The 13,315-nt window shown below is 40.2% G+C and overlaps 2 protein-coding genes across 5 annotated transcripts in view; one reads left to right on the top strand and one right to left on the bottom strand.

The window, feature by feature from the left end:
• LOC101737860 (serine/threonine-protein kinase D1) overlaps positions 1 to 13,315 on the bottom strand; it is a 130,476-nt gene that overhangs the window by 96,337 nt on the left and 20,824 nt on the right. Inside the window, exon 1 of one of the 4 annotated variants that reach the window (XM_062676003.1) lies at positions 3,209 to 3,261. The exons of the other annotated variants lie outside the window; for them this stretch is intronic. The gene's annotated coding sequence lies outside the window, so the exon portion shown is untranslated. Of the gene's footprint in view, positions 1 to 3,208; positions 3,262 to 13,315 lie in introns of those variants that run through there. 4 annotated transcript variants of the gene reach the window in all.
• On the top strand, positions 4,500 to 12,355 carry LOC101737581 (juvenile hormone esterase). The gene is made up of 7 exons (XM_012689986.4): positions 4,500 to 4,608; positions 5,449 to 5,618; positions 6,361 to 6,671; positions 6,755 to 6,967; positions 7,565 to 8,368; positions 8,456 to 8,620; positions 8,698 to 12,355. Exons 1-7 carry the CDS (start codon positions 4,569 to 4,571, stop codon positions 8,741 to 8,743), a joined length of 1,749 nt encoding a protein of 582 aa, XP_012545440.1. The 5' UTR covers positions 4,500 to 4,568; the 3' UTR covers positions 8,744 to 12,355.

Here is a 13,315-nt window from a genome sequence, read left to right as displayed (position 1 = left end):
TCGGGATGGTAGGAGGAGTGTTCCCCCTGTCGTCAAGAGTCGAGTTTTCCGCAAAGATAGAGCCAAGAAGATCGGCTTTCTCCCTTGCGGAATAGGACAACGAACCATCCTCCCCGCGCAAAGGTGGAAGCGTCGACCGACAGAAATTACCCTGGACAGCCTTGGCGAGAGACCAGAACGCACGAGAGCCAGATGGCAGGCGTGCCAGTCTCTCGCCAATTCTCCCAACGTAATTTGATTTTGCCAATGCAATTTGCCTCTTAAAGAACCTGGAAGCAGAGTTGTACTTCTTCTTGAGTGAGTCAGAGTTTACATCCTTAGCGGCCTTTGCCCTAGCCCAAGCCTGGTAGCATTCCCACTTGCGACGATGTGCGTCACGGCAGGATCCGCCAAACCAGGGCCGAGACCTGCCACCGACGGGCACCGCTGAGCTAGGAACAAACAATTCCATGCCCTGCAGCACGACGCTGGCAACCGAGTCAGCGCAGGTGCTAGGATCCTCTGACTTGAAGCAAATCTGCCCCCATGGGTAGGATGCAAAGAAAGAGCGCATCCCGTCCCAGTCTGCTGACCTGTAGTGCCAAACACGTCGTCTACCAGATGGAAGTGGTTGCGACGAGACGGTGAGAGGCACCACGCTCCGAACTAGGCAATGGTCCGATGACCCGAGAGGAGCATCGACCCATACCCGAATGGGTTCGGGGCGAGAGGTCAGCAGAAGGTCCAATAAGGAAGGCGAATGGTCTTCCACATCCGGCACACGTGTGGGAGAAGGTACCATCTGCGTCAGACCATTGGCAATGGCAAAATCGTGAGCAGACCTTCCCGCATGGTCAGTACGTGTTGACCCAAGCCAGTCAGAGTGGTGGCCGTTAAAGTCGCCCAAAACCACAATTTCTGCGGTAGGAATCTGCTCAAGTATTCTGTCGGTGGACACCTGTAGGTGCTCGAAGAGCCGGTCAATTTCCGAATTTCCGCTATGAGACCTGTAAAGGCACGCGTAGACGCGAATGTGATCCTCACAATCGACGCGCACCCAAAGGGTCGACAGGTCTCTGCCTTCAAGACTGCTGAGCCTACGGTAACAAATTCCCTCCCTGACGTACACACACACGCCGGCGCGTGGCACAAAAAAGTGCTCCAGGCTATAGGCCGGGTACTTTAGATATGAAGTGTCAGTTGGGTAGGAAATCTGCGTCTCCGTCAGGAAAAGCAAATCTGGCCTTTCCGTCTCGAGATGGTGGTGGACGGCATTTAAGTTCGAGTGAAGTCCCCTGATGTTAGAAAAATCCACTGCTAAAGTGGAGGGGGACTTCCTCGTTATTGGGCTCAGTTTGCACCCAGCAGCTGTGATAAACGACGCTTGATGTGCCCCCCCAGAATACGATGGGCAGCCTGAGCCAGAGCGAGAGGATAGCATCTCTCGCTCTCGCTCAGAGAGGGATTCTCCAGTCTCTAAGAGACTGGTACCCTCCTGGGGTATTTTATTTGTATCACTCGTCGCCATCACAAAAGTCAAAAGTAGCATAAGGGGTGGGGAAGGAAAGGGAAGGAGAAAGGTCACAGAGGGTGAGGAATTGTGGGACAGGGAATAAAAAGACAGGAAGGGGCCAACTGATACTCATTCCCACACGCAACGCAACAGTCCCTAGAAAATCTGTTGCGATACGTGTAGTATAATGAAAGTGCCAGTTGCTATTTGGGCCCCGAGGTAGAGGGATAAGGGCGCCGGGACTCTCACTCACCAGTCGAAACGCGGTGGCCTCTAGGAGGCCCTCACTTCACGCTGATTTTCTGTGAGAGGGTAGTGTTTCACCGGTCGATCCTGCCCACCTACGTGCTACAGCGAACTGCAGACTTGGACCTACTACTCTCAATCTGTCTACTCTACTCTACTCTACTGTCAATCTTCTCCACTCGGTCCGGTTCTGCGCCATATGTACCGCTCCCCATATCTGGCCTCCAGTCACCTCCTTGAGTTGGTCAACCCATCTAGCTGGCGCTCTTTCTCTAGCGCGCTTCCCCTCCATCTGTCCGAGAATTGTGAGTTTCTCCAGGCTGTGCAATGAGGATCGCATTATGTGCCCAAAGAAACTCCGGATCCTTTCCTGGCACATAGTCAGCAGGCGCTTGGTGACCTTCAGCTCTTCGAGGATGGAGACATTGGTTCTCATAGCTGTCCAAGGAATGCGTAGCAGCTTTCTCCAGCAATACATTTCAAACGCCTCAATCTTTTTGCGTTCCTTTTTCCTGAGACACCAAGTCTCCACCCCGTACAGGAAGATAGAGAAGACCAACGTACAAACCAGACGCATCTTAGTTGAGTTCACATTGTTCTCAAAAAAAGACCACTCGAATTAGGGTGAACAAGGAACAGCGTGACGCAAGTTTGTCCATCGATCGTGAATCTTATACACTATCGCGTGAGTCTGAGACCTTTACTGATAGGGAAATCCGTCTGAGCTTTCAGAGGGCTCGGACAGCAAAAGCTTGCCCGGTTTCGGGAGACACTAAAAGAACAGGAAGCACAACTCACTACCGATCGCGTTTCCAGCGAGCCTATGCTTCGTGATGATAATAAATAAAGCCCAAGGTCAGACGCTAAAAGTTGTGGGTGTAGATATAAATGTTAACTGCTTTTCACACAGTCAACTCGGTCACACGGTTAAGTAAGTAGCTCTGTCACATGTTAGCAATCCTAGCAACCTGTATGCGTTGATCCCCGATGGCTATACGTCTATGTCGTGTATAGAGAAGCATTACTTTAAATTAGATTTTTCTAAATACCCAAATGACGGTGCTTATAAACCAAAAGATATGTCCTAAAACTGCTGCCCAAAGTCGCTATTCCACGCGGAGTCGCGGGCACAGCTAGTTCAAAATAAATTTGCACATTGTACACGTCAACTCCATCAGAACGACAACAAGAATGTCCTCGAATGTTTACCGAGCGATGACGGCCGTTCGGTGCAAGTTTTTTCTTTTGTCGTTTTTTACAGACAACATATTATTATATATTATAATAAAACAGTCTGTAATTATACAATTCATTGTTTCATACTTGACGTAGGTATCTGCATTTATTAGATTAAAGAACGTTTAAAATAGCTGATAAACATAACAACAGGATTGCATTGAAAACCTTGAACATTATTCGTTACTCAATTTTTACATTAACATATTTGTAGAGTCAACAATCCAAACTTACATAGTGTAATTCCTTTCATGTGTCCAATGATCGGAGGCGCTGGAGGGACATTACAAGGAGTAAAATCCTGTCGAAATATGATGGTCACGACCCTCGGCAGTGAGAAAACGACGCGAGGAGGAGGAGGACATACTGCAACAATCGTTTTCGTACAGATTCTTGGGCAGATTTGTTTCTTTCTTTGGTTCTCGACAATAATCAACTAACGCCTCCTCCAATCGAGCTCCACATGTCTGTCGGTCGTTCCCACTTCCAGCCATGACTTTCGTCCTCACGATGTTGTACCATCTCGTCTTATCTTCGGCTGCTCTGGGAGAATTTTTACTGTTGGTAGGACATCTTGTGAGTCCGCGCGGGTAGGTACCACCGCCCTGCCTATTTCTGCCGTGAAGCAGTAATGCGTTTCGGTTTGAAGGGTGGGGCCAGCCGTTGTAACTATACTGAGACCTTACAACTGATATCTCAAGGTGGGTGGCGCATTTACGTTGTAGTTGTCTATGGGCTCTAGCAACCACTTAACACCAGGTGGGCTGTGAGCTCGTCCAACCATCTAAGCAATAAAATAAAAAAACCATCTCGTCCTATCTTCGGCTGCTCAGGGATAATCGTAGAAAGTTGAATCAAGAGTAGTATGGATGTGGTCAAATTTCCTTATACTTTGCGAGTAAGCAACAGTTGTGATTTTAAGAATCGCGAGTATACCATAGATGCGTTGGTCTATTATTGAGTCCATGGGATTTGAAGCTTTTTCCTCCAACACGACATTTCGAATGCATCAATCCGTTTGTGGTCTGCAGATATTAGGATACAAGTTTCAATTACATAGAGAAAACGAGGAAGACAAATCAGTTAGTTAAAATAAACCCAAGAAATAGACAGGGTGGTGGTACCCATCCGTACGGGCTCACAAGACGCACTACCATCAGTAATTACGACGGGAACATTATAATTTGGTGGTAATAACTGGTGGTAGGACGTCTTATGAGTCTGCAAGGATAGGTACCACCAACCCACCTATTTCTGCCGTGAAGCAGTAATGTGTTTCGGCTTGAAGGGTGGGGCAGCCGTTGTAACTATACTGAGACCTTAGAACTTATATCTCAAGGGGGGTGGCGCATTTACGTTGTAAATGTCTATGGGCTCAAGTAACCACTTAACACCAGGTGAGTATTGAGCTCGTCCAGCCATCTAAGCAATAAAAAAAAATATGCGTCGGGTGTTCCTAAATCTTGATCCTGGGACCTCACGCTCTTGGCTTCAGCTGTTCTGCGCTTTTTGGATAAACGCATGCGTATATAATATTCGCACCACAAGTATAAAAGAATGAGTTGTGTTATCGGTTGTAGTACGTCGGTCCACAATGCACTGCACTGTCGCATCAATTACTCTTGTTTTTATAGGTAAGTATTTCTTTTTTTTTATTTCATTTATTTTTCTCATTCCTCAAATCTCAATTACTTTTTGACGCTCCAAGGAAAACTAGTTGACCTCAAGAAAAAAAAAAATATGCCACAAAACGGCTGTTTCTGGTGCCAAAAACGAACGAGAATATTTCGGAAATTCTCTACTACGAAAACGCAAGCACCATTAAATACACAGAATCTCCAACTGAAGTTCACCCTTTTTCGGGCGTCAATGACCACATACAACACTACATTGTGGTTAACGGCTCATAGTGTCTTTACTACGTGAATACCGCCATATACCCACCATGAGTTCAAAATCTTATTTTATAGTATAATAGCTATCCCATCTTTCAAACCGGGACTCACTAATGCTTCACAGCAGAAATAGGCAGAGTGACGGACATTAAACACAATATGGATTTAGAGACATCTGTATGTAAATCTAATTGTGCCTGGAATTCATATTATGTACCTATGTGATCGCTTGAAAATGCATTTTTATATTAAACTATGCAATATAACGCCATCAGAAAACTATTCACGCCGTCTATCAAACACATCTGCAAATGTGAGTTGTATTTAAATTTTATATTCAATGAAGATATCGTGATATTTTGTTAGAAAATGACGAAGTGTCTCCCGAAGTTAAACTAAAAAACTTGATCGTAATTAACATATTCCGCAGTTTTTCCGTGACGACCGTGCAGCAGCAGACATTTATCTTTTTATTTTTGCTGTTTATAAAAACAAGTTTCTGGGTTAGAATGTATTTATTATACATATGTAGTGTAGAGCGTAACACACAAATAAAAATTAACCACAAGATTTTTTTAGTTATAACAGCAGTATATGGAGAGTTCTGCATCACAGAATGTGAGGTTCCAGTGAATATCGACTCAGGACCAGTGTGCGGGAGAGAAGAAACTGCAGAGAACAATACGAAATACTACAGCTTTCAAGGTATTCCGTATGCGAAACCACCGGTAGGATCCAAGAGATTTGCGGTTAGTTTATTTTTATTTTTCATATAATAACTAATATTATAAAGAGGAAAGATTTGTTTGTTTGTGAATAGGCTCCGAAACTACTGAACCGATTTGAAAAATTCTTTCACTGTTTGGAAGCTACACTATTCCCAAGTGACATAGGCTATAATCTTTTTTTGCAAAAAATTAGGGTTCCTTACTAAAACTCCAATAATTAATGTAATCCAAGGTGTAAAAAAATACCTAAAATATTCTTTAGACCGCGTGCCCTGCGAAAACTATTGACGATAGAATAAAATAATGAACTACGACTTTGTAGAACACATTATTATTTACAAAAAGTGTCGCGATGGCACATGTCTAACTATTATAGTTATGCCGCAATAAGTGTTCATTTATTTAAAAAAATTAAGTAACGTCAAATATTGTTGAAATTTTTGTTAAAGACCCGAGCGGAGCCGGAGCGGGCCGCTAGTTTTTCATAAAACAATAATAATTCATAGATTAATTAATTAACGCTGAAAATCATTAAAATATTGTTTTTAATTCAACTCAATATTTTATCTTTTTGCTTTGCTTTTATTCTCAAGTCGTCAGTGACCTTTGTTGAGATGGTAAGAAAACGCCGTAAGCCGACCCTAATACCCTAATATAGGGATGAGTGGGTCAAAATATGCTAGAACTAAATATAAACGAAAGTGAACAAGGACGGATAGTGAAAAATTTTAAAATAAATAGTTAAATATCTTAAGCCTTTTAGGAACTAGAACCTATTGAGTCGTGGAGTGATCCATTTTATGCTTACGAGGAAGGACCGGCTTGTCCATCAAGAGACCTTGTCTACGGCAGCATCACCGTGAAACCTAAAGGCATGAGTGAAGACTGTATCTATGTTAACGTCTTTGTACCGGCCACTGCATGTTTGGACTGTGATTGTCTTAAGGACGACCTACTGCCTATACTGGTGAACATTCACGGAGGTACATTCAATACTGGGTCTGGAAATAGAGATTTGCATGGACCAGAATTATTAATGGTGAAAAATGTCATTGTAATTAATTTTAACTTCAGGTAATTTAAAACTATTCATTATTAAAATAATGATCATTTGGTTTGATATCGTATTCAAATTGACAATATATTTTGAATATTAGGTTGGCAGTATTTGGATACTTGTCTCTTGCCTCTGGCAAGATCCCAGGTAACAACAGTCTGCGCGACATGGTCACACTGTTACAGTGGGTTCAGAGAAACGCGCGCGCCTTTGGAGGGGATCCTAGACGAGTGACATTGCTTGGAGAAAGTTCTGGAGCAGCATCGGTTCACCTTTTAATGTTATCCCAAGCCGCTAGAGGACTTTTCGAGAAGTATTCATTTTTTGTATATTAATGGAAACTAGTTTTATGGTTTAGTTTCGCATTTACGAGTATGACAATAGTCTTTATATTATTATTGACGTTTCGAATACTTTAGTCCTCATATTTGTTTCGATTAAACCGTGAATGTAGTTATGGTTATGACTCGCGAAAGCCGAAGATAGTATTATTTTCATCTTGTTGTAGTAAACAAGTAATTTTGTTGGTATTTTCTAAAATAAAGAAATTATTTTCTAAAGCTCTAGCTTTCCAGGTGAGTTATGCTCGTAGGCGAGCGGTTTTGTTCTGTTTGTCTGAAAATATTTAATTACATATTAAAAATAAATAGAAAATCAAGTCGGGAAGCTAAAGGAAATTGCTGCACTTGCATCGATAATATCATCTTAACAGCAGTTTGCAGATGCAAGCATAAGGGTTAAAGAAACTTCCTTGTGCTGGCTGCATTATGGTAATTTGTCGTTGGGGTAGTTGCATGTCTAACGCTTAAATATACATAACCTCAATCTACCTATGAAGGGGAAAAGTCCCAATAGCGTGAAGTAAATTACCGTTCGTGCACATCTAAAAATATGTTCTCTATGTTTTCAGAGGTATAATAATGAGTGGCTCCGCTATGGCAAATTTCTACACTGCATCTCCAATATACGCTAAAATGATCGCCGAAATGTTCCTCCAAGAACTGGGTTTGAATTGTACTGATCCTGATGAAATTCATAAGACACTGACTGAACTACCTTTAGAAGATATAATGAGAGCCAATGATGTTGTGCAATATAAAACAGGTCCCACCTCGTTCGCACCGGTCGTTGAGATAGAGGATCACGAATATACCAGAATTATTGACGATGACCCCATAGCTCTCATCGCACAAGGTCGAGCAAAAGATATTCCACTACTAATGGGTTTCAATCGCGATGAAGGAGAATTTGCCAAATGGATTATAATGATTTTGGATGTTGTGAATCGTTATAAAAGTAATCCTGCAATCATATTAGGACTAAGACTAGCGTACGCATTGCCTTCTGAGGAAGCTTTCGCGAAAGGAAGGTTTGTGGGAAAAAGATATTTTGATGGTGAACCCACATTGGATGGGTTAGCAAAAAGTATGACGGATATTCTATTTCAATATTCTATGATAAAACTGGCACAATGGAGAGTATTGTTGAGATCAGCGCCGACGTATTTCTACCTATTTTCGTATGAGAGTGATTTTAGCAGTGTAAAGAGAGCCAACTGGTTAAGTTACAAAGGAACGGCCCACGTCGAGGATCTGACGTACGTGTTTCGCACCACTACATTTCTTCGCGATCACGTGTCGATTCCTCCTCAGACTAGGGATGATCACATGAGGGATTGGATGTCCACTTTGTTCAGTAACTACGTAAAATGCAAGTCAGTATTGTTCTTTCATACAAAATGCACGATGGTTCTTGGCTTGGTTCACCTGATCGTGGACTCACGTTTGAAGTTTTGTTTCAGTAACCCGACATGCACTGAGCTCGATGATCCTCGGTGGCCCCCCACCGATATGAAAGAGTTGATGTATCAAGTCATTCGAGAGCCTCATGTTTACAATATGTCCACTCTATCCGACGAGTTGATGGAAATGGTGGAGTTTGTCGACAGCGTCGACGACCAAGTCAGGTAATTGGATTCATGTTTGTTGTCTAATGTTCCCTAGATACGAGTTATGTTATTATACATCGTATCCGTTGTTACAGGACGCAAACAGAGATCCTTCAGGAGCAATACAAAGAAACAGTATAATTATTTTGTTAAGGCAACGGCGTGGTTCTGTCTAATATACTTTGGCATTGCAGATGTCCATGAACGACGGCGACCAGGCCTCATTAGATGGACCGTATATGCTAATTTGTATTTGAAAGCTATAAAAATATTATAGAAAATATAATAGTTCAATATTTTGATTCGAAGAATGCTGGTGTTCCGCTCCGGACGGTGTGCAGTTAAGGCTTTGTCAAACAGAACGCGTAATTACCACGCGTCAGAGCGCTACGCTATGACGCGGAGATGTGTTGTACTACTATGGTAACATACCGTAGTAGTACAACAAATCTCGGCGTTATAGCGCGGCGTTAGTTTAGCGCTCTGTCGCGCGCTAATTACGCGTTCTGTTTGACGAAGCCTTTAGATACTTATTTTTAAGTAGTGTTTGCTGCGTAGTTATTTATAACCAGTAACAATCATCAAAATTAGAGAAAAAATAAGTTCCCCTTTGCCCAAATCAGCGTGAAATGCTTAATTGTATTTGTTTTATATATTTATAATAACTAATTTCAGGAAAGGACTGTCTGACTTCATTGTTTAGGAATTAAAATAAAGAACGCCTATTAAATAATTCTTAGCAAATTTGTTGTTTTATAACATTGATCAGACATTGATATATAAAAACCCAAGATGCACAGTCTCATACAAAAGTAGCACTCGAAACTGTCCCCAAACACACCAATTATATCTACATAGTTATACTTATACTATAAACATGTATTTTGCAAATTCAACCTTACGCGCATTAGTTAAAGTTGTTGTTACAAAACAGTGTACAATAACCAATCAAATGGAAATGCCCACTCTCCATAGTGTGCTGGGCCCAAGATGGACATCAAATATTATTATAAAAATGGAGTATTTCAAATTCTTAAATGTATTGGATATCTCAAAAATATATTGAAACTCACACCACTATTATAAAAATATAATAAAAACTTTTCTCGAAGAGCGAAGGATTTTAATTTTTTGATGTACAACACGTGCATGTACGACCAGAATTTTATTGTAACTGTAACTGTCTGTACTTATTAGTGTGTTCCCAAATTTAAAAACGATCATATAAAATTTTATGTTTAAGATTGCCCTAAACATATACCGCGTAACATTAATCAACCTCGACTGGCTGTGAAAAAGCTAATAAAAAACGTCATCGAGGTCAAGATCATCAAGGGAAAATACAAAGAACAGGATGTCTTGATCCCGTGTATACCGATGATTCCAACAGATTTGGTATTAGATTTTAAGCGTCTACAGTTTCCCGTGTGGCTGGCCTTTACGATGATCATAAATAAATCGCAAGACCAGCCGTTGCAGGTTTTACGGAATCAACTAGGAGTTTCTCTGTTTCGCCTATGTGTAATTATACATACGTGGCGTGTCGCGTTCGCAAGTCGGAGAACCACAACCATCTTTATAAATTTACGCAAAAAATATATATAGAGCATCAGAAAACTATAAATTGATTAAGTGTATAGCTGTGTTGCATTTAATAATGTAGATAAAAAAATTATTTTAAGTTTTGACCACATTCTATACAAAATATATGTAGATGATACGATGTTCACCGGATCATCTAGTATAAATTATATTTAAAAAACACCCAGACTGTGTTTCTGTAAAACGTAAGTTATACATTGCAGACGTACCTAACACTCGTTTCATCACATGTGCGATTAATTCAAAACAAATGTGGACTGCTTCAACTTCCTTATTTGTTATATATACAAGTGGCATTGGCAACGTGACCAAATTCTTCAGTCTTTTTAGTTCGGCAGACAGATTATTTTCTCGCCGCTTTTCAAGTAAAATTTCGACGGGAATAGGACTCCCACATGCCCGACCCAGAAACCAACGTGTGAGTTGATGATCCGCGCTATTCAACCATTCGGACCAGAAAGCTTTTCATCGATTTTAGGCAAGGAAGGCAGAGGCAGTTACTGTTACTAGAGGTCCCGTAGTAGTCGAAATTCGACTATAATTAATTGGAATTGTAAGTTTGTACACTATTATGATTGTATTTTATACTTCTATAATTACAAATTTCGCCAAGACTACAATATAAAAAATATTAACAAAGACAAACAATATTTAATTACTTATAATCTATTCTCAATTTGACAACAGACGTCAAGAACAAAAGTTTGACAATAAATAGTATGCATGCGAGTGTGCGTCAAATACACGGTATGTAGTGTATGTAATGTTTTCTTTGTTGATTTAATGTATCTTTTATGAATTATTTAAAAAAATATTAGCATTGAGCACTTCTTCTCTATATTCTCTATAAGTGTGGAAAATTTCATACTCCTCCGTCCGCGCAATTTTCGTAAAAAGGGATACAAAGTTTTTGCTTCACGTATTTATAGATTCATGAATACCGACAGTACCTGAGCGAATGTAAAATTAATGCCTCCTGCTGCAATACAAAAGTCGTTTTACGAACGTCATGTCGATACATTGAAATATCGAATAACCGAGAATCTTAGAAGCGTAGAACGCACGACAGCGCAGAAATGACAGAATAATCTCAAACAATTCCTCAGCGCTTCCAATGAAACATGGTAAAAGATACAGAGAGAACCTAGACCCAGAGGTTGCAAGCGTTGCATGAATTAGAGATTTTTAACAACTAGAGTAGCTCTCTTTTGTAAGGAGTCAAAAGGAGTCAAGGAAGTAGCTAGTATTTTGAGAGCTTTGGCAGAGTTGCGAGAAGGACTCCACGAACAGATGCGACTTGTGTTTTGTACAGTATAAGCCATGGTTCAGGCGTGACGTACTACTTTACTTGATTCAAGACTCCTAAGGTTTTATAAGAGGGCTTGGTGTTACCTACCATATGACTCTATTGCCGTGAAACGGTCGAAATATCGATTCCAAAAATCACAATAATAATAATAAAAAAAAAAAATTGAAATAATATATAACAATGGACACGAAGTTCTTCCTGATACGTGTGCTTATGATCTTCATTTTGCTGATGAAATATTTAATATAATTATAATCGATAAACGCTCTTACCAACACTATATACTGCGTTTACACACCAATAAATAAAATGTAATGTTTAACCGGAGGGTTGAGAGAGTTAATAATCTGCATTGTCTTAATGAGCCGCTCATAACTAAGCTTCAGTACTTAATTCGACATTAAGACTTGTTATAACAATAATAACTATAACAAGTCTTAATTAACGATTATAGCGTGTTCTGTATATTTTATGAATCACTGAATTTTTGTGGTATGAAAATTATTTTATTTATATTGACAAACCTATATCACGATAATGAATTGTCTGACCCAGGGCAAAAGCATTTTGTTTCTTGCGGCTAAATCGACACACCAGAAAGCAGCAGTGTTTTTTTCACGTGTAATAATAATACTCAGTGTAAAAAATTCATATTTAAAAAAAATCTAATATTAAAAAATAAATAAATAATAATTTTATGTGTAAAAAAAAAGACATACCCGCTGAGTTTCTTGCCAATTCTTCTCAGGACGGAGGCTAGTTCTTGTGAATTGGCGGTAGTTCTTTTGACGTTCAACAAGTATGTACTTTCATTTATGTTGAATAAAATTTTTTTGATTTGATTTGATTTGAATAATAATAAAATAATTCAATCAACAACTTTCTCTGAAATATGGTTTTCTTGATTCTGCTGTACCTTATTACCAATACCAACCTCAACCAGTTCTTGATAATAGTAATGTTACGCTCTACTGGGACCGATCTATTATCACGGATAGGTATATAACCTGATATTGTGATAATAGATCGATCTGCGCGTCGAGCAGTGTTGGTTGATTCCATTCCATTCCATTCCATTCCTCATGACGAGAACCTCGTGAAGGCAGAAAAGGACAAATTAATAAAATATTTAGACCTGACCCACGAGACTACCGCCATGTGGCATGTTGATTCAATCATCATTGTTCCAATCGTTGTGTCGGTAGACGGTTTAAAAAAAAAAAAATTGCTTTGATGGTAGGACGAGCTCACGGCCCACCTGGTGTTAAGTGGTTACTGGAGCCCATAGACATCTACAACGTAAATGCGCCACCCTCCTTGAGATATAAGTTCTAAGGTTTCAGTATAGTTACTAAAACTAAAAAAAAACACCTAAACGGCTGGACCGATTTTAATGAAATTTTCTGTGTACCTTCAGGTGGATTCGAGAATGGTTTAGATTTACAAATCAGCCCGGCAAATGGTGCTGCAGTCGGTATCTAGGTTATTTATCTTTCCTAGAAATAATTTATATGACAAAACATCGTTTGCCGGGCCAGCTAGTAGATATATAGATAATAAACACCCAGACAAAGAGCAAACAAATATGTTTATCACACAAAGTGCGCCCGATGTGGGAATCAAACCCACGATCTGCGACGCGACAGTCAGGGGCGCTAACTTTTTCCGATGCGGTGTTGGTATATCTGATCGTGAATAATTACTATTAAGTTTTTTTTTTATTTTTTTATTGCTTAGATGTGTGGACGAGCTCACAGCCCACCTGGTGTTAAGTGGTTACTGGAGCCCATAGACATCTACAA

The sequence above is a fragment of the Bombyx mori genome, chromosome 25 (genome assembly GCF_030269925.1).
Source record: "Bombyx mori chromosome 25, ASM3026992v2".
NCBI classification, from domain to species: Eukaryota; Metazoa; Arthropoda; class Insecta; order Lepidoptera; family Bombycidae; genus Bombyx; species Bombyx mori.
This window is presented reverse-complemented; position numbering and strand designations above follow the sequence as displayed.

Excerpts from the sequence above, each read along its gene's own strand:
- LOC101737581 (XM_012689986.4), top strand. The coding sequence starts at position 4,569 with ATGCACTGCACTGTCGCATCAATTACTCTTGTTTTTATAG. Across the intron at positions 4,609-5,448 it reads AATTACTCTTGTTTTTATAG|TTATAACAGCAGTATATGGA; the intron begins GTAAGTATTTCT and ends AGATTTTTTTAG. Across the intron at positions 6,672-6,754 it reads GTAATTAATTTTAACTTCAG|GTTGGCAGTATTTGGATACT; the intron begins GTAATTTAAAAC and ends TTTGAATATTAG.